Source organism: Erinaceus europaeus, chromosome 23 (assembly GCF_950295315.1).
Source record: "Erinaceus europaeus chromosome 23, mEriEur2.1, whole genome shotgun sequence".
NCBI classification, from domain to species: Eukaryota; Metazoa; Chordata; class Mammalia; order Eulipotyphla; family Erinaceidae; genus Erinaceus; species Erinaceus europaeus.
The window spans coordinates 11,652,521-11,677,386 of NC_080184.1; the positions used below are offsets into that span (position 1 = coordinate 11,652,521).

General features: G+C 48.8%; 1 protein-coding gene across 3 annotated transcripts in view; it reads right to left on the bottom strand.

Moving 5' to 3' along the window:
* The window catches only part of LOC103116152 (collagen alpha-3(V) chain), a 69,593-nt gene that overhangs the window by 29,764 nt on the left and 14,963 nt on the right, over positions 1-24,866 (bottom strand). For 2 of the 3 annotated variants that reach the window (XM_060181643.1, XM_060181641.1), the window contains exons 7-30: positions 22,694-22,813; positions 22,468-22,614; positions 20,487-20,534; positions 20,348-20,389; positions 19,946-20,008; positions 19,232-19,306; positions 18,394-18,477; positions 17,188-17,244; positions 17,042-17,095; positions 16,872-16,925; positions 15,296-15,349; positions 15,155-15,208; positions 14,904-14,957; positions 12,419-12,463; positions 12,259-12,312; positions 12,074-12,118; positions 10,673-10,726; positions 9,469-9,513; positions 5,289-5,342; positions 5,087-5,131; positions 4,886-4,939; positions 1,728-1,772; positions 1,580-1,633; positions 1,387-1,494 (exon numbers count right to left, since the gene is read on the bottom strand). In XM_060181643.1, the coding sequence (XP_060037626.1) occupies positions 1,387-1,494; positions 1,580-1,633; positions 1,728-1,772; positions 4,886-4,939; positions 5,087-5,131; positions 5,289-5,342; positions 9,469-9,513; positions 10,673-10,726; positions 12,074-12,118; positions 12,259-12,312; positions 12,419-12,463; positions 14,904-14,957; positions 15,155-15,208; positions 15,296-15,349; positions 16,872-16,925; positions 17,042-17,095; positions 17,188-17,244; positions 18,394-18,477; positions 19,232-19,306; positions 19,946-20,008; positions 20,348-20,389; positions 20,487-20,534; positions 22,468-22,614; positions 22,694-22,813 (1,509 nt within the window). The remainder of the gene's footprint in view (positions 1-1,386; positions 1,495-1,579; positions 1,634-1,727; positions 1,773-4,885; positions 4,940-5,086; positions 5,132-5,288; positions 5,343-9,468; positions 9,514-10,672; positions 10,727-12,073; positions 12,119-12,258; positions 12,313-12,418; positions 12,464-14,903; positions 14,958-15,154; positions 15,209-15,295; positions 15,350-16,871; positions 16,926-17,041; positions 17,096-17,187; positions 17,245-18,393; positions 18,478-19,231; positions 19,307-19,945; positions 20,009-20,347; positions 20,390-20,486; positions 20,535-22,467; positions 22,615-22,693; positions 22,814-24,866) is intronic. The other variant, XM_060181642.1, reaches the window with a different exon arrangement.

Consider the following 24,866-nt stretch of genomic DNA (forward strand, 5'->3'; position numbering starts at 1 on the left):
AGAGGCTCCTTCTGGCACATGCAAAACCAGGGATCGAACCCAGGACCTCCTACTTGCAAATTGGGTTCTCTACCCACTGCACCACCTCTGAGGCCACTTTTTTATTTGTGTTGAATGCAGTGCTAGGGAATGAGTCGCAGAGCCGTGTACACAGATGACACTATTGATTGGCCCCATGATTTGGAATTCTTTACTGTTATTATTTATTTATTTATATATTTATTTATTCCCTTTTGTTGTCCTTGTTGTAGTTATTATTGTTGTTGTTATTAATGCCATCGTCATTGTTGGATAGAACACAGAGAAATGGAGAGGGGAGGGGAAGACAGAGAGGGGGAGAGAAAGACAGACACCTGCAGACCTGCATCACTGCCTTTGAAGCGACTCCCTGGCAAGTGGGGAGCCAAGGGCTCGAACCGGGATCCTTATGTTGGTCCTTGTGCTTGCACCATGTGTGCTTAACCCACTGTGCTACCGCCTGACTCCCTATTGTTAATATTATTATTATTACTATTATTTACAAGAGCCCTGCTTATCTTCCCTTGGTAGTGGTGTTATTGAACCTCGGACCTCAAAGCCTCAGACAGGAAACTGCTTTGCAGAACCATCATTGGAGGTACAGAGAGGAGAGACCCCACAGCCTTGCCCCACCCTCCATGAGGCTCCCTGGATGCTGTGCAGGGTGCTGAGAGAGGAGAGACCCCACAGCCCTGCCTGCCCTCCATGAGGCTCCCTGGGTGCTGTGCCAGGTGCTGAGAGAGGAGAGACCCCACAGCCCTGCCCACCCTCCATGGGGCTCCCTGGGTGCTGTGCCTGGTGCTGAGAGAGGAGAGACCCCACAGCCCTGCCCACCCTTCTTGGGGCTCCCTGGGTGCTGTGCCAGGTGCTGAGAGAGGAGAGATCCCACAGCCCTGCCCACCCTCCATGGGGCTCCCTGGGTGCTGTCCATGGTGCTGAGAGAGGAGAGACCCCACAGCTCTGCCCACCCTCCATGGGGCTCCCTGGGTGCTGTACATGGTGCTGAGAGAGGAAAAACTCCATAGCCCTGCCCCACCCTCCAAGGAGCTCCCTGAGACTCCATCCACAATGTTCCCAAGTGATGCCAGGGCTCAAACCCAGGGCCTCAGATGCAGCAAGGCATGTCTCCTACTGGGTGAACTACCACCTGGTCCCATGGCTATTTTATTGCCAGAGGCACATTGCTCTCTCATGCTGAGCTGAGGGGCTGAAGATAACAAGAGTCTTCTGAGGCTTCAGATTGATTGATGTGGGGGGGGGGAGAAAGCAAAAGGGGAGAGAGGTGATAGGGTGGGAGGGGGAGACAAGCAAAAGAAGTAGGGAGGAGACTGGAGGGGGGCATTGGTGAGGGTGTCAAGGCCTAGGTACCTTCTCCCCAGCTGAACCTGGGGGGCCCTCCTCTCCAGCTATCCCCACCTGCCCCTTCAGTCCCTCAGGACCATCTTCTCCTCGGGGTCCTGGGGGCCCAGGGTGTCCCTGGAATAAAAAGAAGAGCCCTGGTGTCATGTCTGTTCCTCCTCATCCCCTCAGATCACCCTCCCACCCCCCCCCCAAATCTTACCCGATCACCTTTAAGCCCTTCATCACCCTTGAAGCCTGGGAATCCATCCTCTCCCTGGAGGAGGGGGAGAGAACAAAGGTCAGAGGTCATGGTTTAGGGAAAAGAAGGCCCACCCCTCTTTCAAGGACTCCTCTCACTCTGTTCTCACCTTCAGGCCTTTCTCTCCTTGGAGGCCACGGTTGCCAGAAGTTCCCTGAAAAATCACAAAGCTCTCAGGTTCTTGCATGTTTGAGAAGAGCCCCTCCCTCAATTCAATCTCTGTGCCCCCCCAAAAAAAACCCAAAACAAAGCAATCCCAAGGAATGCCAGATAGGAGTGGGGAAGGGGATGCACCCTGTGTAAGGTGTTTTTTCCCTCTCTTCCTCCAAACCCTTTTGTCCATGTGTCCTGCAGGAGGCTGCCTCCCCCTTCCCCTACTCCCCTTCGAGGTCATGGGGGAGGGGCAGGGCAGGCCAAATTTCCAAGTGATTGATTCCCATCTGACCCTGTGTCCAGGATTCCTTCTCACGGGAGGAAGAGGATGAACATTCCTGCCCACTCCACCCTCCCCCACCCCCAGGATTATTCTACAGGCAAAGAAATGTCCCTCACTGTGCCGGTGACAATGTGACTCTGTGTCTGGCAACAAAGAGGGGCTCTGTGCTGGACCATGGACTGCTCTCTGTGAGCCCAGCTGCACAGAAGCCGGCAGGAAGGTCTGGGCTGGGGCCTGAAGGACAGTGAGCCACTGAGCTGGGGCTGCTCCAGGGAAAATGCACTGGACACAATGGGATTGTGTGTCTTGGGGGAGCTCTGGGCTAGAGAGAGAGAGAGAGAGAGAGAGAGAGAGAGAGAGAGAGGGAGAATGTAACTGAGCTCATCCCCTGGAAGGAAATTGCATGTGGGCACAGTGTAACACTGTGTTTTGATAACAGTCAAGAGTCTTCAGCTACAGAAAGGAGGGAGGGAGGGAGAGAGGGAGGGAGGGAGAGAGGGAGGGAGGGAGAGAATGTAACTGAGCTCATCCCCTGGAAGGAAATTGCATGTGGACACAGTGTAACTCTGTGTTTTGGCAACAAGTAGATGTTTGCAACTACAGGAAGATACAAAGTCACTGAACTGAGTTCACTACAATGGAATTGTCTTTGGACACAATGTAATTATGTGTCTTGGCAACACCCAGGGGTCTGTAATTACAGAAAGATACAAGGTAACTGAATTGAATCCACTACAGTGGAACTGCACTTGGACACAAAGTGACTGTGTTTTGATCACAGCAAAGGGTCTGCGAGTATAGAAAGACACAAGGTAACTGAGTAAAGCCTCTAAAATGACATTGCATGTGGACATAATGTAATGATATGTCTTGGGGGAGATGGGCTGGCTCTGTAAAAAGAGAGAGAATTAACTGAGCTCAGCCCCTGGAAGGAAATTGCGTGTGGACACAGTGTAACTCTGTGTTTTGGCAATTATTAGAGAGAGGTCTGCAAGTATAAGACACAAAGTCACTACAGTGGAATTGCACTTGGACACAATGTAATTTATGTGTCTTGGGGAAGCTGGGCTGACTCCCGAAAGAGAGAAAGAATGAGAGACAGAATGTAACTGAGGCCCTGGAAGGAAATTGCATGTGGACACAGTGTAACGCTGTGTGTTTTGGCAACAATATAAGAAAACATACCAAGTTACTAAACTGAGTTCACTACAACTGAATTGCATTTGGATACAATGTAATTATATGTCTTGGCAACATCCAGGGGTCAGCAATTATAGAAAGACACAAGGTAACTGAACTGAATCCACTACAATAGAACTGCACTTGGACACAGGAAAATTGTGTTTAGTCATCAGTCAGGGGTCTGGAGCTACAGAAAGCTACAAAGTAATTAAGCTGAGCCTCTAAAATGACATTGCATTTGAACACAATGTAAATGATAAATCTTGGGGGAGCTGGGCTGGCTCCATAGAGAAAGAGAGAGAATGTAACTGAATTCAGCCCCTGGAAGGAAATTACATTTGGACAGGACAGTAACTGTGTTTTGGCAAGAGTCGGGGATCTGAAGTTACAGAAAGACACAAGGTCACTGGGGCTGAGTCCACTACAGTGGAATTGCATTTGGACACAGCATGACTGAATTTTGTCAACACCGGGTGTCTGCAACTACAGGAAGACACAAGGTCATTGAACTGAGTTCACTATAATGAAAATGCATTCGGACACAGTATGTGTTGTGTTGTTTTGTTTTTGCCTTCAGGGTTATTGCTGGGACTTGGTGCCAGCACTACAAATCCACTGCTCCTGGTGGCTATTTTTTCCCATTTTGTTGGATAGAACAGAAAGGAAGGGGAAACAGAGAGAGAGAGAGAGAGAGAGAGAGAGAGAGAGAGAGAGATAGAATGATAGAAACAGAGAGAGAGGATAGGCACCTGCAGACATGCTTTGCCACTTGTGAAGCTTCCCCCCTGCAGGTTCAAGCCCAGATTCCCCAAGACACATAATTACATTGTGCTGGATCCTTGCACTTACTACTATGTGCACTCAACCGAGTGTGCCACCGCCCAGGCCCCTGGACAGTGTTTTGACAATCAAATGGCATATTCTGATCCCAGAATACTGACTCAATTCAATATCCTTATGTTAATCCCTCTGAAAGACCAGTTGAAATAGGAGGGGGAAATCTCTCTCCTCCCCACCGTGTGTGTGTGTGTGTGTGTGTGTGTGTGTGTGTGTGTGTGTGAGAGAGAGAGAGAGAGAGAGAGAGAGATCACCCTTCCAAGATGTGTTTTCAACTGGATAGAGATACATAGAGAAGAGACACCAGAACCCTGGAGCTTCCCCCTCGTGTCACAGTACCCCCAGGTGGCACCAGGGCTCAAAATTGTGCTGCACACAGGCCAGGGCATGTGTCCTACCCAGTGAGTTAGTTCTCTGGCTCTGAAAAGGGTAATCTTAGGCCAAGGAGACAGCATCATGGTTCTGCAAAAGACTTTCCTGACTGAGGCTCTAAAGCCCCAGGTTCCATCCCTGACACCACCAGAAGTCAAAGATGAGCAGGGCTCTGGGATTTCTCTCAGAATCTCATTCATTAAACTAAAACTCAAATAATGAAAAGGAAAAAGGGTCATGTTAGTACTATCCACAGAACACCCATGGGACATCAAGACTTGAACCCAGGACCTCCTTCATGCAAGATAGATGTTCTACCACAGAACCACCTCCCAGACTCTGCTGGGCTTGGTGGGGGTCTGGTGGGTAGAACTAGTACCCCAAAGCCAGTGGAGAAGTATCACCCTCCCCATTGAAGCCCTAATTAGACCACCACCTACTTTCACACCTCGAGGCCCAGGGTAGCCAGGGGGACCAGCTGCTCCGGAAGGGCCCTGAGGAGACATTAATGTCATGGCATCCTGACACCCCCCCAATTTCTCGAGCTCTCAGCACCCTCATTTATCTCCAATGATACCGAACCTCAATCCTGCTAGAACCTTTACCCTCCCCCCCCAGCCCAGCCTCTCTCTGTCACTCACCTGGGTACCCTTCTCACCCGTGGGACCCTCATGACCTGGGTGGCCCTGGAAGGAATAAAAGACACCCCAAGTTGTCAGACACTTAGATGTCTGACCCCAAATTCCCAACCCTCCTCCCCTAACCTGTGCGTGCGCTCGCGCGCGCACGCACACACACACACACACGCATACACACACACTTTCCCCCACTCCCAGTTCTTACCGGGGGGCCTTCAGATCCTGGGAGGCCTGGAATGCCGGGGTTCCCTGGGGGGCCCTGAAGTCAGAGGGAAAGCGGGTGTCAGAGAAATTAGCCTTACTTGGGCTGGTGGGTCCCTAGCCAGAAAGTCTCCACCCCCTGCCCCTTGCCAGGCTTGCTGTGTGACCCGGACAAGTGACCTCCCCTCTCTGTGCCTCAGAAATCATCTGCCTCACGGGGAGGTTGAAACATAGGATGGGGGCCGGGTGGTGGCACACCTGGTTGAGTGCACATACTCTAATGCACAAGGACATGGGTTCAAACTCCTGGTCCCCACCCGCAGGAGGAAAGCTTTACAAACGGTGAAGCATTGTTGCAGGTGTAACTCTGTCTCTCTCCTTCTCTATCACACCCTTCCCTCTCAATTTATGGCTGTCTCTATCCAATTAATAAATAAATATAATACAAAATTAAGATATATATTTAAAAAGAAAGCATTAATAGTGTTTATATACTTCCCCTATATTTAGGAGCTACTCTCTGCCCTTGATCCAGCTTTCTAGTCCTAGTCCCAACTCTGGCTCCAGCTTCCCAGACAATACCTTTAGCCCACCTGCATGTTAGCTGTCAGGCTCAGGCAAAAATTAGTAAAGTCATGGGTCCCTTGGAATATACTTAAAATAGACTTCCTAGCTTCTTCCAACATGAAGACCCCAAATCTCATCTGTTCTATTCTTATCTTTAGGTTCCTGATTATTAACCAATTTGTTCTGTTTTATATCTTAATGCTTTTCAGCCACCAAGCTGCAGATGCTACCATGATGCCAACCTGACTTCCCTGGGCAGACGACCTCACCAATGTGTCCTGGAACCCCACCTCCTCAAAGCCCTGCCCCACTAGGGAAAGACAGAAACAAGCTGGGAGTATGGATCAACCTGCCAATGCCCATGTCCAGTGGAGAAGCAATTACAGAAGTCAGATCTCCCACCTTCTCACCCCATAAAGATCTTTGGTCCGTATACCCAGAGGGATAAAGAACAGGGAAGCTTCCAATGGAGGGGATGGGATATGGAACTCTGGTGGTGGGAAGTGTATGGAATTGTATCTCTGTTATCCTACAATTTTTTAATCATTATTAACTCACTAATAAAATAAAGAGAAACATAGGAGGCACATAGGCCAGATAGAGTAGACTTTTAGGCATGAGGTCTCAAGTTCTATCCTAGACATCACAGATGCCAGAGGAAGATTCTGATCCTCTTTCTTGTGTACCTAAGTAAATAGACCTTTAATTATTATTATTATTGTTGTTGTTGTTATTTGCATCCTGAGAAGGAGCACAGTGGATGCTTTCATTGAACTCTCAAGCATGAGGTCCTGAGTTCGATCCCCAGCATCACAAGAGCCAGATAGGTGGTGGCTATGCTTCTTTGCTCAATCTTTATGTCTCCTTCCTTTCCTTCTCAAAAATAAATACATAATTGAAAGGAGAAGAGAAAGAAAGATAGAATGTAAGCTTCCTATGAAGCATGAGATTTGAAGGGGCTGGGTGGTGGCATACACCTAGTACGGGGCACAAGGACCCATGCAAGGATCCAGGTTCAAGCTCCCAGCTCCCCACCTGCGGGGGGGGGGTCGCTTCACAAGCAGTGAAGCTGGTCTTCAGGTGTTTATCTTTCTCCCCCCCATATCCCCTTTCCCTCTCACTTTCTCTGTCCTATCCATTTTTCTTAAATGGTGGGGGGACTGGCAGCCAGGAGCAATGGATTTGTAGTGCAGGCACCAAGCCTCAGCAATAACCCTTGAGCCAAAAAAAAGTAAGACTTGAGAGGTGGTGCCTGACTTATATATAATCTTGAAGTCCCAGGTTCAATCCTCAGTATCATACATGCCGGAGTGATGTTCTGGTCCTGTTGAGGGACAAAGAGCATCTGGGGGACATAATAGTACTGCCCAGAAAATGGGAGTGGTGACAGGTGTGGCTTGGAAAGGGCTTGGTTTTTAAAAGCTAGAATCTGGGAGTCGGGCTGTAGCACAGCGGATTAAGCACAGGTGGCGTAAAGCACAAGGACGGGCATAAGGATCCCGGTTCGAACCCTGGCTCCCCACCTGCAGGGGAGTCTCTTCACAGGCGGTGAAGCAGGTCTGCAGGTGTCTATCTTTCTCTCCTCCTCTCTCCATTTCTCTCTGTCCTATCCAACAACAATGACATCAATAATAACTACAACAATAAAACAACAAGGGTAACAAAAGGGAATAAATAAATAAAATAAATATTAAAAAAATTTTTTTAAATATTTTTTTTAAAAGCTAGAATCTGTGAGCCCCCCCTCTTTCTTTCTCATTCTCTCTCTCTCTCTCTCTCTCTCTCTCTCTCTGTCTGCATGGACCATTACATAAGTGATGACTTGGTCTTTTTCACTCTCTCTCTTTCTTTCTCTCATGCCCTAAAATGTAGATGTTATCAATTATCCTAAATAAAGTTTAACATACCTGAAAAAGCATGCTCTCTCCTCAATTCTTGGTTGAGATAATGTGTGACAGACTTTTTAATGTTGGGGGAATGAAAGCCAGCCTCCCCTTTCCCCCATAACAATTCTCTCTCTCTCCCTCTCTGTATGTGTGCGCATATTTCTATCATTAATAAATGAATACCAAATTATTTTTTAATGCAGTATGGGGTCTGTTTGGTGGTTCACCAGGCACATATGTTACCACAGACAAAGTCCTGGGTTCAAGCCCCTGCTCCCCACCTGCAGGGGAGGAGAATTTCACAAGTAGTGAAGCAGGCCTGCAGGTGCCTCTCTCTATCTCTCTACCTCCCATATGCCCATTTCAATTTCTCTCTGTGTCTACCCAATAAATAAATAATAAATAACAAAATATAAATAAATATAAAGAAAACTGTTGGGGTGCTGGGCCTCCCCAGATGTACCCCCTTTCTTCCTTACTACAGTGTCAGGCTTCATACATGCTTGTTCCCAGTAGGCTTTCATGGATAATTTTCTCTTTATTTTACTTCATTTTATTTTGTTTTGTTTCTGCAGAGCAAGAGTCTTGAACAAGTGTGATTTCACTACTCACCCTCAGACCCACTTTTCCATTCAGACCATGAGAGAGAGAGAGAGAGAGAGAGAGAGAGAGAGAGAGAGAGTCTATTTTAGGCATATTCCAATGGACCCACTTTACTAATTTTTGCCTGAGCCCAATAGCTAACATGCACAAGGGCTGAAAGTATTGTCTGGGAAGATGGTGTCAGAGTTGGAAATAGGACCAGAATAATGATCCCAGGGACCCAGATCATTGCTCCCAGATGGATAAAGAATAAGAAAGCTTCCTATGGAAAGGATAGGATGTGGAACTCTGGTGGTGGGAATTGTGTGGAATTGTAGCCCTCTTATCCCACAGTCTTGTCAATCATTATTAAATCATTTTTAAAATGTGGATAAGGTATTGAACTCTCAAGCAGGAGGTTCCAAGTTCTATCCCCAGTGTTGCATGTGCCAGAGTGATGTTCTGATTCCCTTTCTCTCTCCCCCTCTCTCACATAAATAAATGAATAAAGAGATTAAAAAAGGACAACAAGAAGAAGAAAGAGACAGACAGACAGACCCACAGCATCGGGGCATCCCCCTGAAGTTACAGCCCCTTCAATGCAGTGCCAAGACTCAACCCTGGACCATGTGTGAGGAAAAGCAGGTAACTCACCTACTGAGATGTCTCTCCAGCCCTGAGCCCTCAAACTCTGGTGGGCTTCTGTCTCTGGCAACCAATGCTTCCCTCACAAGGACCCAGTGAAGTCACATGGTAGTTAGTCTGGGATGATGATTATGATTGATTGATTGATTGATTGATTGATTTAATAATTATCAGCAAGACTTAGGCTAAGAGGGCTACAAGTCCACACAGTTCTCACCACTAGAGCTCTGCATCCCATCCCCTCCATTGGAAGCTTTCCTATTCTTTATTCATCTAGGAGTATGGACCCAGGATCATCATGGGGTGCAGAAGGTGGGAGATCTGGCTTCTGTCATTTCTTCTCCACTGGACATGTTAGTATGGGTTTTTACAGGGAATAGAAGGGTTTGTAATCAGGGCAAATAAGGGAGGACGATCCTGTACAGGGGGAGGGAAAAGTCTCCCTGGAGACAGAGGTAAGGGAGGAGACATAGGAAGGGGTTGGCAGATAAACCACTCACTCACCTTCACTCCAGGATTGCCAATGGGTCCCTGGGGGCCAGCAATTCCCTAAGGGCATAAAAAAGAGGGTACAGGGGGTCAGTTGGTAGCGCAACGGGTTAAACACACATGGCGCGAAGCACAGAGACAGGCGTAAGGATCCCGGTTCGAGCTCCCAGGTCTACAGGTGTCTATCTTTCTTTCCTCCCTTTCTGTCTTCCCCTCCTCTCTTTATTTCTCTCTGTCCTATCCAACAACAATAATAACCACAACAGCGATACAAGGGCAACAAAAGGGGGGAAAAATGGCCCTCAGGAGGACATCAGTAACAACAATAATAAGCACAACAATGATAAAACAACACGGGCAACAAAAGGGAAAAAGTAGCCTCCAGGAGCAGTGGATTCGTGGTGCAGGCACTGAGCCCCAGCAATAACTCTGGAGGCAAAAAAAAAAATAGGATACAGATTTTTTTCAGGAGACCTAAAGGCTCTGTGAACTCCACATTCACAGCCCCACTGCTCACAGCTGCCCAGACACAAAACCAACCCCACAGCAGAGGACTGGAAAGAGAAACTCAGCAGAATACTACTATGCCATTAAAAATATAACTAGCGGGGCCACTGTAAATCATGGCACACTCTGGAGAGCACACGCGTCACCATTCATAAGGACCCAGGTTTGTGAGTGGTGAAGCAGGGCTGCAGGTGTCTCTCTGCTCTCTCCCTCTCTATCTCCCCTCCCCCTCTCAGTTTCTGTCTCTATCCAATAAATGAACCTGTAAATAAAATGAAGAGAATTTCCAATATTAGAGAGAAAATATAAAAGGAATAAAAGAGAGACAGAGGCAGAGGAAGAGAGGGAAAGAGATCCCCTCCAATACAGTGGGGACTGGGTGCAAACCTGGGTCACATCCAAGGCAAAGCAGTGCATTGTCCATGTGAGTTAGCTTGCTGGCCCTACTCCTAAAATCTTGTCATATTAGAAACCAAAGTTAAGTTAATCAATACAATGAAACAAGCTCAACAAAACGGAGTGCAGGGAGGTGTGAAGAAAGGGCAGTGAAGGGCAAGATGGCGGGGGAGGGTTGGGAGAGGTCTGTGACCTCAGTTGACCATGGCCCTGTGCCCTTCCACGACAGAAAGACAGACAGACAGTCACATACACACACACACACACACACACACACACACTTCTCCCATTCTTGGGAGAGTGTCTTCCCTCATACCTGAGAACCTGGGTTTCCCTGTTGTCCTGGGGGACCTGGTTCTCCAGGAGGGCCCTGAAAAAGAAAAATGTGAGGGAGGGTGTTCCAAGTCCCAGGAGGAGGGGGTGTGTGCAATAGTTAGAGCCTTGAATCTTAAGCATGAGGTCCTGGGTTCCATCCCCAGCTTCACATGTGCCAGAGGGAGGCTTTCCTTCTCTCTCCTTCTCTCTCTCTCTCTCTCTCTCTCTCTTATTAATAAATGAATTTGTAATTGGGGGCTCCGCATATGAGGATGCACTCCACTTCACTTATCATCAGAGAAATGCAAATTGAAACTATGCTGAGATCCCATCTCACACCGGAGAGAAGGGCTTCCATCAATAAATCAGGAAAGGATGGGTGTGGGAGAGGTTTTGGAGAAAATGGAACTCTGCTCCATTGCTGGTGGGAATGCAAACTGGGCCAGCCCCTCTGGAAGATGGTATTGTTTAAACACATAAAAATGGAAGCACTGTATGATCCAGTAATATCATTCTTAAAATCATTTATCCAAAGAATACTCAAACACTAATTCAAAGGGACATATGCACCCCTAGTTTCATCGCTGGATTATTCAAAATAGCCAAAGTGTGGAAGCAGCTTAAATGCTCATAGACAGATAACTGGCTAAAGAAGTTATGGGATATATATATATATATATATTCATTCCGTGGTCTACCACTCTGCCATCAAAAAAAGATGATATTGTGACCTTTGGGACAAAATGGATGAAACTGGAGGTGATTGTGCTTAGCAAAATAAGAGTTGAAAAACAACTACCAGATGACTTCACTCATATGTGGAATCTAGAAAATTGATTGATACACATGAACTTGAAAATAAAAATGATAATAAACACAGAAGCAAGCAAACTCAAACTGTTTCTAAGACTTGGGAGAGCTCTGGTGGTTCTCTTTGGGAGGTGGAAGGGTGGAGGACACAGAACTTTGGTGGTGGGCATGGTGTGGGACTAGGCCCTGTCACCTTACAATCCTGTAACCCACTATTAATCACAAATAAAAAATGGTGGGAGAATGGGGGTTCTTTTTTTTTTTTATTTAAAAAATTTTTTTATTTATAAAAAGGAAACATTGACTAAACCATAGGATAAGAGGGGTACAACTCCACACAATTCCCACCACCAGAACTCTGTATCCTACCCCTTCCCCTGATAGCTTTCCTATTCTTTAACCCTCTGGGAATATGGACCCAAAGTCATTATGGGGTGCAGAAGGTGGAAGGTCTGGCTTCTGCAATTGCTTCCCCGCTGAACATGGGCATTGACTGGTCGATCCATACTCCCAGAGAATGGGGATTCTATAAGGCTGAAATGGGAGGACCCGAGGGAGTGAGTGAGGATGCAGGGAAAGAGGAGGGACCTACCACATTGCCTTTGGGTCCTGGGGCGCCATCAGCTCCGACCACACCCTGGGGAGGAAGGCAGGACAGATGTTAGGTGTCACTAAGAGGCAAAGGTGGCTCTAAGGAGAGCAAAGCCAGGGACAGAAAGGGACATATTGGCAGAGGTGGGAGAGGAGGGGGAGGTGACAAGACAGTGACATTCTCACCAGGCGTCCCAGGGGACCAGGGGAGCCTCTAGGACCTATGGGTCCTCGGGGACCCTGCAAAAAAGTAGGAGTGTCATCTCAGCATGGCCCCCAGTCATCCCCTTTCCAAAGAGAATCTAGACCCCCACCCCAAGCCAGGCCCAAGATCCCTGGTACTCACTGGCTCCCCAGCCTGGCCGGTAGGCCCCGGAGGCCCCTCAGCTCCCTGGAAGAAAATGTTATAACTTAGAGAGAGAGGAAGTTTGACCACTCCCTCAAACCCCCCCTCCCACTCCAAAATAAAAAATATTTCAAGAATGGGAGCTACTCTCTGACCTAACACAACTTTCTAGCCCTTTACTCTGACACCATTTTCTCAGATTATATATATATATTTTTTTTTAATTTAATTTTTTTTTTGCCTCCAGAGTTATTCTGGGGCTCGGTGCCTGCATCACGAATCCATTGCTCATGGAGGCTTAAATTTTTTTTATATTTTATTTATTTATTCCTTTTTGTTGCTCTTGTTTTATTGTAGTTATTATTGTTGTTCTTATTGATGTTGTTTGTTGTTGGATAGGACAGAGAGAAATGGAGAGAGGAGGGGAAGACAGAGAGAGGGAGAGAAAGATAGACACCTGCAGACCTGCTTCACTGCTTGTGAAGTGACCTCCCTGCAGGTGGGGAGCCGGGAGCTCGAACAGGGATCCTTACACCAGTCCTTGCGCTTTACGCCGTGTGCGCTTAACCTGTTGCACTACCACCCAGCCCCCACCTCAGACAATATTTTTATCCAATTCCATGTTAGCTATCAAACTCAAGTAAAAACTACCATGGTCGAGGGCCCCTAGGAACATACCTAATATGAACTTCCCCAAGCTTTCTTTCACCCTAAGATCCCTAATCTCATCTGTTCTGTTTCTGCTGTTTGGTTCCTGTTCATTAATCATTTTGTCTCACTTTATATCCTGCCACCTTCCGAATACCAAGTTGCAGACGTTACTGTGATTCCATCCTGATTTCCCTGGGCAGATGACCTCACTAATGTGTCCTGGAACCTCACCTCTCCTGAGCCCTGCCCCACTAGGGAAAGGTAGAAACAGGCTTGGGGTGGGAGGGGGGCAGGATGGATTGACCTGCCAATGCCTATGTCCAACAGAGAAGAAATTACAGAAGCCAGATCTCCCACCTTCTGCACCCCAAAAACAATTTTAGATTCATACACTCAGTGGGGGAGAAGTGATAAGAAGAGGATAAAAAGGTTCTGAACTCCAGCTCCATCAGGACCTGGAGAGAGAGGAGGGAAAGGGAAGGAACTTTTGGATATAGTAATAGGGTTATGTGCGCATTGAGGGTGAAGAAAGGATTGGACCTGGAAGAAAAAGGGGGGAATACATATAACTTTTGGATATAGTAATAGGGTTATGTGTGCATTGAGGGGTGAAGAAAGGATTGGACCTGGAAGAAAAAGGGGGAAAATACATATAAATGTAGACAGATAGTTGTAGAGATGATAGTTAACCCAGACCAGGCAGTGGCACATCTGATTGAGCGCTCACATTATAGTGCCCAAGGACCCAGGTTCAAGCCCCTGGTCCCCACCTGCAGGGGGAAATCTTCACAAGTGGTGAAGCAGGGCTGCAAGTGTCTCTCTGCCTCTCTCCCTCTCTAACTCCCTTTCTCTTCCCAATTTATCTCTGTCTCTATCCAATAAATAAATAAATACAATGTTTTTTTAAAAAAGAGAGATGACAGTTAACCCATGTTTGCAACCTTAGAACTGCTGTAGCTTGCAATGGGGGGCCTGGGGATTCAGAACTCAGATGGTGGCAACAGTATGGCATTTATGCCCTTGTTGACATGCAATTTTGTAAACCAATATTAAGTCACTAATAAATTAAAATAATAATGATAATAAATAAACAAATAAGCCGCCCTTTCTCCTCCTCTGGGACACCCCTCCCCAGATAGATCTAATGCAGAGAAAGATCAGGGTCTGAGGCATCAGTCAAGATCTATTTATTTGCTAGTGAGGAGAGAGAAAAAGAGAGAGGGGGGAGGGAGGGAGAGGGAGAGGATAGCATAATGGTTATGGAAAGAGACTCTTCTAGGGACTAGGTGGTGGTGCACCTGGTTGAGCACACATCTTACAGTGCATTAAGACCTGGGCTCGAGCCCCCAGCCCCCACCTGCAGGGGGAAAGCTTTGTGAGTAGTGAAGGAGTGGTTGCAGGTGTCTCTCTGTCTCTCTTCCTCTCTATCACCCCATTCCCTCTTGGTTTATGGCTGTCTATATCCAATTTTTTAAAAAGACTGAGAGAGAGAGAGAGAGAGAGAGAGAGAGAGAGAGAGAGAGAGAGAGACTCTGCTATCTGAAGCTCTGAGGTCCCAGATTCAATCCCCCCACACCACCATCAACCAGAATTGAGCAGAGCTCTGGGAAAAACCAATGAACAAACCCACTCAACCATCCATAAGGTTCTATTCATTTTGACTTTGCTGCTCTCCAGCAGTGTCATGACTCAAGCCCACAACCTCCGTGTCTCTTCCCACACCCCACACCCCAACTCTGGAGTCACCTGCCTCTCCCACTCCTATCCCCCCATCATCCCCTTGCAGGTGGTTAGCTAGCCAAGCCACCCACCTCCAGGTCCTTTCCAAACTTACCTTCTCACCGTCCTCTCCTGGGGGCCCTGGCTGCCCCACATGACCAGGATCCCCCTGAGTTGGGAAAGAATGAGGGGGGATTCAGGTGTGAAAAAATAGGGGTGCACACCAGCCCCCCCAGCTCCAGGAAAGGAGATGGGGTGTGAGGGTGTGAGGACACAGGCACAGGCTGGGTAAGCTCTGTGATGCTGGAAGAAGGGAAGGAGGTATGAACATCGGAGGGACTGGTCTGAAGAGGTTGGGGGGCTCACCTGTTGGCCCTTCTCCCCCAGCAGGCCAGGCAGGCCATCGAAACCCCGATCACCCTGTGAGGGGGGACACACCAGCTGAACCTCAAACCTTCCACCCCGACTGACCTTCCACAGTGGCCCAGGGCTGCCTCTGTCACCTACCTTAGGTCCAGTGTCCCCGGGGAGGCCCCGAGCTCCATCTGCTCCAGAGCGACCCTGGGGTGAAAGAGAGATTTGTTCACTTCTGGGGATCAAACTAACAAAAGGTGGCATCTGTAAGTAACAACTTAACCTCTCAAAGAGGTCTTAGACACAACCGTGTACATTTGGGGGGGGGGGAAGGGTGCTAAGACTTCTGTGAGATTCTTTTGTTTCCAGCATTTTAAAAATTATTATTACCACCAGGGTTATCTTTGGGACATGGTATCTGCACTATAAATCCACCATTCCCAGTGGTCATTTTCTTCTTTTCTTTCTTCTTCTTTTTATTTTTTTCATTTGCTAGAGACAGAGAGAAATTGAGAGGGGAGGAGGACAGAGAGACAGAGAGACACCTGCAGACTTGCTTCACCACTTCTGAAGCTCACCCTCTCCAGAGGTGGACACCAAGGGCTTGAACCCAGGTCCTTGAACAAGATAATAAGTGTGCACTCAACCAGGTGAGCTAACCTCTGTATGTATCCCATTCATTATTTTTCAATTATCTATTTCCACTGGTGTTACCACTGGGGTTCTGTGCATGCATGACTCTACCAATGCTTGATCTTTTTTGTTTCTTGAGACAAAGAGAGACAGTGAGGAAGAAGGGAGAGAGAAGGAGACACCCCACAGCCCTGCCCACCCTCCATGGGGCTCCCTGGGTGCTGTGCAGGGTGCTGAGAGAGGAGAGACCCCACAGCCCTGCCCACCCTCCATGGGCTCCCTGGGTGCTGTGCATGGTGCTGAGAGAGGAGAGACCCCCACAGCCCTGCCCACCCTCCATGGGCTCCCTGGGTGCTGTGCAGGGTGCTGAGAGAGGAGAGACCCCACAGCCCTGCCCACCCTCCATGGGGCTCCCTGGGTGCTGTCCATGGTGCTGAGAGAGGAGAGACCCCACAGCCCTGCCCACCCTCCATGGGGCTCCCTGGGTGCTGTGCATGGTGCTGAGAGAGGAGAGACCCCACAGCCCTGCCCACCCTCCATGGGGCTCCCTGGGTGCTGTGCCTGGTGTGAGAGAGGAGAGACCCCACAGTCCTGCCCACCCTCCATGGGGCTCCCTGGGTGCTGTGCCTGGTGCTGAGAGAGGAGAGACCCCACAGCCCTGCCCACCCTCCATGGGCTCCCTGGGTGCTGCGCAGGGTGCTGAGAAAGGAGAGACCCCACAGCCCTGCCCACCCTCCATGGGCTCCCTGGGTGCTGTGCAGGGTGCTGAGAGAGGAGAGACCCACAGCCCTGCCCACCCTCCATGGGCTCCCTGGGTGCTGTGCAGGGTGCTGAGAGAGGAGAGACCCCACAGCCCTGCCCACCCTCCATGGGCTCCCTGGGTGCTGTGCAGGGTGCTGAGAGAGGAGAGACCCCACAGCCCTGCCCACCCTCCATGGGCTCCCTGGGTGCTGTCCATGGTGCTGAGAGAGAAGAGCCCTCCCTTATAGCCCTGCCCACCCTTCATGGTCCTCCCTAGGTGCTGTCCACGGTTGTGCACTGTTTGGGTGTTTAGATGTGAATAAAGGATGACCAAGGGAAGAAAAACATCACTCACCATCTTGCCCTCTCGGCCAGGTGGCCCACGAGGTCCCTGGAGCCCTCGGGGACCCTAGATGAGAAGAACCAGCAGTCACTGCCATTCTCCCAACCTAGGGCTTTATTCCCTAGATGCTCAGGGGAGTCCCTCTCCCATCCAGTCCTAACAACCCACCCCCCATGTCTCACCTGTGGCCCCATTTCTCCCATCTCCCCTTTCAGACCTGGATACCCAGGAAGGCCCTTGAAAAAAAAAAAAAGGTTAGAAGGTGTAACTAGAGAAACATCTCCCCTCCACAGATATGCCCCCTCCCCCATGCAGTCCTCCTACTCACCATTGGACCAGGACGCCCCGTGAGCCCCACTGGGCCTGGGGGGCCTTTCATAGAAAGCTGGAAAGCAGAAGGGAGCAAAGACTCAAGTCTCCCTCAAGACCACATACACATAGGTCTCTTAGGGAGAGAGAGAGATCCATCGGTCTCTGGACCAGTATTGAAATATAGCATTATATATTAAGGACCAGAGTCCAGGACCCCAAATCCTGTCATATCTCAGGCTCGAGAGACAAACTTCAGATACCCTTTGGGGTCAATGAAAAGGTCTGGAAATGGACACACACACCATCTCACTGTGGGTTGTGTTAAGTGTGTAACCCTAACCAGACCTCCAACAGATTGAGCTTTTGTTTTTGTTTTGTTTTACCACCAGGGTTATCTTCAGACCTTGGTGCCTACATGACATACCCATCACTCCTGTTGTCCTTTTTTGAGATGTCTGCAGCCCTGCTTCACTACTCATGAAGCTTCGCCATTGCAAGTGGGGATCAGGGGCTCAAACTGCAAACCTTAAACCTTACTCATGGTAACATACAAGCTAAACCAGGTACATCACAGCCCAGCCCAACCCAACCCCAATAGAATTTTTGTTTTGTGGGGTGTTTTGTTGTTTATTTTATTTTATTTTTTTTTTGCCTCCAGGGTTACTGCTGGGGCTCGGTGCCTACACCATGAATCCACTGCTCCTGATGGCTACCTTTTTCCTTTTGTTGCCCTTGTTGTTGTATCATTGTTGTAGTTGTTGTTTTTGGTGTCATTGTTGTTGGATAGGACACAGAGAAATCGAGAGAGGAGGGGAAGACAGAGAGGGGGAGAGAAAGATAGACACCAGTAGACCTGCTTATGAAGTGACCCCCCTGCTGGTGGGGAGCTGAGATCTCCAACTCAGATCCTTACCTCATCTTTATGCTTCACACCATGTACAATTAACCCTCTGTGCTACTGCCCGACTGCGCCCCCATGGAGTTTTTATTATCAGAAGTCCACATGAGCAATTATAGAAGCCAGACCTTCCACCTTCTGCACCCCATAATGATCCTGGGTCCATACTCCCAGAGGGATATAGAATAGGAAAGCTTTCAAGGGAGGGGATAGGATCTGGAGTTCTGGTGGTGAGTAGAACTGTACCCCTCTTATCCTATGGTCTTGTCAACATGTCCATTTTATTTTTAAAAAAATTATTTATAATTTTTCCCCTCCACTCACCTGAGCCTGCTGTAATACTGCCTGGGCTTGAGCTTGCTGGAATGATATCGAGGGGCCTTGGAGGGAGCTGCTTGCAAACTGGAACTGCAGGGGGAGGACTCATAATGAGGGAGGGACCCAGGAAAATCCCTTCCTGGATCAGAGCTCTGCCTGCCCATCCCTGTGCCAAAGTAACAATTTCTTCTTCTCCTTCTTGTCTCCTTCTTTTAATTAATTATCTTATTGGATAGAGGCAGAAATTGAGAAGGGAGGGAGAGACAGAAAGGGAGCAAGACAGAGAGACACCTGCAGACCTGCTTCACCACTCATGAAGCCTCCTCCCTGCAGGTGGTGACCAGGGGCTTGAACCCGAGTCCTTGAGCACTGTGACATGTGCTCTCAACCAGGTGTGACACCACCTGGCCCTCCTCTCTCTCTTTCTTAATAATCCTAAGGAAATTTTTCTTTATCTTTTTTTAAAAATATTTTTATCTATAATTAGATAGAGACAGAGAAATTTAGAGGACAGAGGGACACACACACACACACACACACACACACATATATATATATGGAGAAAGAGAGACCTGAGGGCCTGCACCACTCGTGAAGCTTTCTTCCTACACGTGGGGACCAGGGGCTTGAACCCAGATCCTTGCACACTGTAATATGTGTGTTCAACCAGGTGTACCACTGCCTGGCCCCACTACTTCTCTTTTTGTTTCTTGATTTCTTTTATTTATGAGAGAGACTGGGGTACTGCTCAGTTCTGGGGCTTGAACTTGAAGCCTCAGGTTTACAAGTCCTCTACTCTGATGCTGAGCTATCTCCCCTGCCCTCCAACCTGTCACCTTCTTACCGGCATCATGATGACCGTTCCTGGAAGACCTCGGATCCCATCTATTCCAGGGATTCCTGGGAGGCCTGGGGGACCCTGGAGGAAAGAGAGAGAAGCAGGAAGGACCAGAGATGAGAGAGAAAAAGGGATGGGAGGGAGAGAGGGATGGAGGGTGAAGGAAAAAAGAGAGGGATGAGGAAAGGGGGTGTGAGAAAGACAGGGAGATGGAGGTAAGAGGACAAGCCATAAAAAATGACAGAGGGAAAAAAATAAAACGAAGGGAAAGATGAAGGGATGGGAAATAGAAACACAAAGGCAAGTGGAGGGGACCAGAAGAGAGAGAGAGAGACAGAGAGACATGGACAGACAGAAGAATGGAGGCAAAAAAGAAAGGAAAGGAGGGATAGAGGAAGAGAGAGAGACCAATAGGAGGAGAAGAGAGAGAGTAGATAAGATGGACAGAGACAGATAAAGAGAGGCAGAAGAGAGATAATAAGACAGAGGCAACAAGAGAGAGAAGGCACTCAAAGGAGGGGGTAAAACAGGAGGGAGGACCCCCAGAGGAGAAATGAGAAAGATGAATCATAATGAAGTCAATGTCATTTTTGAGAAAGTTCCCCCAGTACAAGCTCCCAGCTCCCAACCTCAGCCCCACAGCCAGGAAGCTCTGCCCCAGCCCCACTCCCCAGCGAAGCTGAAACATGGCCCCACCCACCCACCCAAAGGGCCTCTTACAGGTAGACCAGGGTCTCCAGGGAATCCAGGGGGGCCAGGAGGGCCTGAGGGTCCAGTCATGCCCTGTTGAGGACAGAAGTCACCAAAAGGACAAATTCTGAACCAGGCTGGCTTTGGATCAGCCTGGCCCCACACTGCCCATCCTATGTGCCCCACCTACGTACCCCAACACTGAGGCCTCTTCTGGACCGTGGGTACCCTGTGAATCCCACCCTCACATCCTCACTCCTCATACCCCCCCACACACACACACGACTCAATCCTTTGAGCCTCAAATCGTCTTGGAAAGATTTGGAGACCCTACATTCCAAATCTTCACCCCAGGGGTTTCAAACACACACACCCCCCAAAAAAGTGGAAGACAAAGAAAGGAAGGGTCAGGGTGGAGGACAGCTGACTCACTTGAGGTCCTGGAGATCCAGGGGGTCCTTCAAACTGATGTCCCTGGGAGGAGAGGGGGCATGTTGGAGAAGGGGAGAATGAGTGTGAACCTCAAGTCTATCCAAGCTCCCACTGGCCCTCCCACCTCCTGGCCCCTCACCTGCTCTATTACAGCGGGCTCTCCTTTTGCACCCTTTTCTCCAGGACCCTGGGGAAGTGGGGTTGGGGGAGAAAAGGAAAAAAGAGGGTGTGAGCCCTAAAAAAATCATCCCAGTTAGCACCCCCCCCTACACACACACACACACACACACACACACGCTCGCGCGCGCGCGCGCACACACACACACACCTTGTCCAGCACCCAGGTTGGGGACATGCCACCACCCCATCCCACCCCCTGTCTGCTGAAACCCTAGATGACACCATCTGGCCCTTGGCTAAAGTCAGCAACGCTCTGAATATGAAGCTCAAGTTTCTGTGGCTGACCTAGCCCACCTTGCTAGGCTGGACTCCAGAATCTTCTAACCAGGCAGCTTCTTGGGGAGACCCTGACCCTTTTCATGCCTTTCCCTGCCCCCCTACCCCAGCCCAGCAGCCTTAGTGTCTCTGGACTGGTCTCTTACTCCACCACCTCACTGGCTCCCCCTACAGGCCACACTCTTCCACTCAGCTGCCAGAAACTCCCAAGTTTGTTGACACTATTCCATTTCATTTCATCTTGCCACCAGGATTGTCGCTGGGGCTCAGTGTCTGCACAACGAATCCACCACTCCTGGAAGCCACCTCCCCTCTCCACCCTTTTCTTTATCCCACAGGACCGAGAGAAATTGAAAGGAAAGGAGGGAGAAAGAGAGGTATGTGAGAGAGAGAGAGGAGAGAGGAGAGAGAGAGAGAGAGAGAGAGAGAGGGAGTCTTGCAGCACTGCTTCAGCTTCTAGTGATGCTGGGGATCAAACCTGGGACCTTGGGACCTCAGGCAGGAGAGTCTGTTGCAGAACCACTGGGCTGTCTCCCCAGGCTTCCCTAAATCATTTTATCTTTTAAATATAGGGGATGGGAGATAGCTCACTTGGTAAAGCACACACTTTGCCATGCACAAGGATCTGGGTTCAAGTCCCCAGTCATCACATAGGAGCACCTGTGGAGGGGGGCTTCACCAATTGTGAAGCAGTGCTGCTGGTGTTTCTCTCTCCTTCTATGAAAGAAGGAACGAGAGAGAAAGGACCAGAGACTAGGTGGTGGTGCACCTGATGAAGTGCTCACATTATAATACACAAGGACCCAGGTTCAAGTCTTTGATCCCCACCTGCAGGGAGCCCTACAAGCTGTGGAGCAGGGCTACAGGTGTCTCTCATTCTCTCTCCTTTTCTTTTTTAAAAAATATGTATGTATTTATTTATTCCCTTTTGTTGCCCTTGATGTTTTATTGTTGTAGTTGTTATTATTGTTGTCGTTGTTGTTGGATAGGACCGAGAGAAATGGAAAGAGGAGGGGAAGACACAGAGGGGGAGAGAAAAAAAGACACCTGCAGACCTGCCTCACCACCTGTGAAGCGACTCCCCTGCAGGTGGGGAGCCAGGGGGTTTGAACCGGGATCCTTAACCCCAGTCCTTGCATTTTGCTCCACCTGCACTTAACCCACTGCGCTACAGCCCAACTCCCTCTCTCTCCTTTTCTATCTCCCTTTACCTCTCAATTTCTCTCTCTGTCTCTATCCAATAAAAAATAGAATATGAATTTATAAAGGTAGATATAGGAAAGAAATAGACTATAAACAAAGTAGTTATCTTAGATCAATTAAATTAATTTTAGATCAATTTAACTTATTTAATTTTAGATAAATTAAATTATTTAGATAAGTTATATAATTAGATAAACATAAAGTTAGATTATTATAATGAATAAATTAGGTAGATAATGAGTGATTATCAAATAGATAGCAATAAAATAGATATGAAAAAGACTATATATATGTAATATATATATTTATATCACGATATCTTACTTGGATAGTAAGCTCTTTGCCATGTGTGTAACCCAAGTTTGAACCCAGCCCCCACAGCAGTGAAGGAAGTTAGAGGTAAAAAGAGAGAAAGAAGTGTCCTCCCCACCCATCCACCTCTCCCAGACCCTCAGATTCACAGGTAAGATGTGGAACTCTGTCCCCATTGATCGCTCTGTTGCCCATAAGCTGGGGCCCATGGTGGACCCTCCTCCTTCCTCATCCTCTCCAGCTGAGTCAGTCTCTGGAGTCCCCTGCCAGGTGTCGTTGTCAGAGTCCAGGCCCCCCTGTGGATGAAGGGGACAAACCAAAGCTTGCTCCCAAGGCCACCACCCCATCCAGTCCGGTCTCCGCCCATCCACTGACCTCCAGGGTGGTGACATTGGGGCTGAGGGTCACAACAGTGGTGGTAAGCCAAGGCATGGTACTAGGAGGAAACCCTGGAGGGGGTGTCACCGTCGTCGTTAGAACATCGGCTGCCGAGGTCTGGAGCAGAAACAAAGAACATATCACAGTGTGGGCTTGGGGTGATGGAGACAGGGGGTGGAGGTGGGGCAAAGGAGAAAGCCAGGACTTGACTCCTAGGAGTGTGCAGGTTGGCACCCCGCACCCCTACCCCCCAAAAAAAGACTGGGGAGACAGCGTCATGGTTCTACAAAAGACTTTCATGCCTGAGGCTCTGAGGTCCCAGTTTCAATCTCCAGCACCACCAGAAGCCAGAGCTGAGCAGGACTGTGGTAAGAAAAGCAAGACTGGGGGGCCAGGCGGTAGTGCAGTGAGTTAAGCACGCGTGGTGCAAAGCACAAGGACCGGCATAAGGATCCCGGTTCGAGCCCCCGGCTCCCCACCTGCAGGGGAGTCACTTCACAGGAGGTGAAGCAGGTCTGCAGGTGTCTGTCTTTCTCTCCCCCTCTCTGTATTCCTCTCCTCTCTCTACTTCTCTCTGTCCTATCCAACAACAAATGACATTAACAACAATAATAACCACAACAAGGCTATAACAACAAGGGCAACAAAAGGGGGAAAAATGGCCTCCAGGAGCAGTGGATTCATGGTGCAGGCACTGAGCCCCAGCAATAACCCTGGAGGGAAAAAAAAAGGAGGACTGTAGTAAGAAAAGAAAGAAAGAAAGAAAGAAAGGAAGGAAGGAAGAAAGAAAGGAAGGAAGGAAGAAAGAGGGCTGGATGGTGCTGCAATTGGTTAAGTGCATGTTACATTGCACAAAGATCCAGGTTTGAGCCTCCAGTCCCCACCTGCAGAGGGAAAGCTTTGCAAGTGGTGAAGGAGGGCTACAGTTGTCTCTCTGTCTTCTCCCTTTCCATCTCCCACTACCATCTCAATTTCTGGCTGTCCCTATCCAATCAACAAATAAAAATTGAAAATTTTTAATAAAGAGAAAAAGAAGGAGGAAAGAAAGGAGGGAGGGATTGAAAAAGTGGAAGAGAAAGAAAGAGAGAAAGGAAGGAAGGAATGATGGAAGAGAGAGAGAAAAGAGAGGGAGGAAGAAAGGAAAGAAGGAAGAGAAAAAACAGGGCTGAGGAGAGTACAATGGTTCTGCAGGACTCTTCTGCCTGAGGGTCTGAGGTCCTAGGTTCAATCCCCAGCACCACTGGAAGCCAGACTGAGCTCTCTCTCTCTCTCTTATTATATATATAATATATATTATATATATATGTCTAAACAGAGGAGTATAGAGAAGGGGCCTGGATTGGGGGTAGCCAGCAGGGGGAGTGTGCTAGCACAGCACGGCGTGGGGTGTGGTGCGGAGCTGGCCAGGTTCCCCAGGCCTGGGAGGAACTTGTGATCAGGGTCGAGGTCCAGAACTCCAGGCCAGACTCCCGAAAGCCTAACCCATGGTATTTGTCCCAAGGCCAATCTCAGGAAAACAGCAGACCAAGGAGCAATCAGCTCCTTCCTCGTGGCCAGGCCAGCTGCGAGGGAACTAGGTCAAGGGCAGGAGAGACAGCACAGTGGTTCTGCAGAAAAGCTCTCCTGCCTGAGGCTCTGAGGTCCCAGGTTCAACTCTCAGCATCACCGTCAGCCAGAGCTGAGCTTCTCTCTTTTGATTTGCTAAAGTAAGTCAAATATATTTAAAGGATTGGGGAAATAGCATAATGGTTCTGCAGACAGACTCTCCTGCCTGAGGCTCTGAGGTCCCAGGTTCAATCCCCAACACCACCAGGTAAAAACAAACAAACAAACAAATAAACTAAGTCAAGGGGACAAGGGGACTGTGGAGGGTCCCAGTGAGGGGCTGAGGCATGAGAAATGGGCTAGGGTAAGTGAGGGGGTCTCCACCCTGGATGGGAAGAAACAATCTCTTTCTAATCCCACCAAATCCAATACCCCACTAGCTAGTGACCCTCAAGAATGCCTTCCCCCATGGATCCCAGGTAGCACAGTGGGTAAAGCTCTGACCTCTCCTGGGTTCAATCCCTTAGCAGCACAGAGTGATACTCTGTTTCTCTTTCTCTCTCTCTTCCTACCCCTCTCATTAATAAATAAGTGAACTCTTCATATAAAAGAAAGAGTCAGGGGA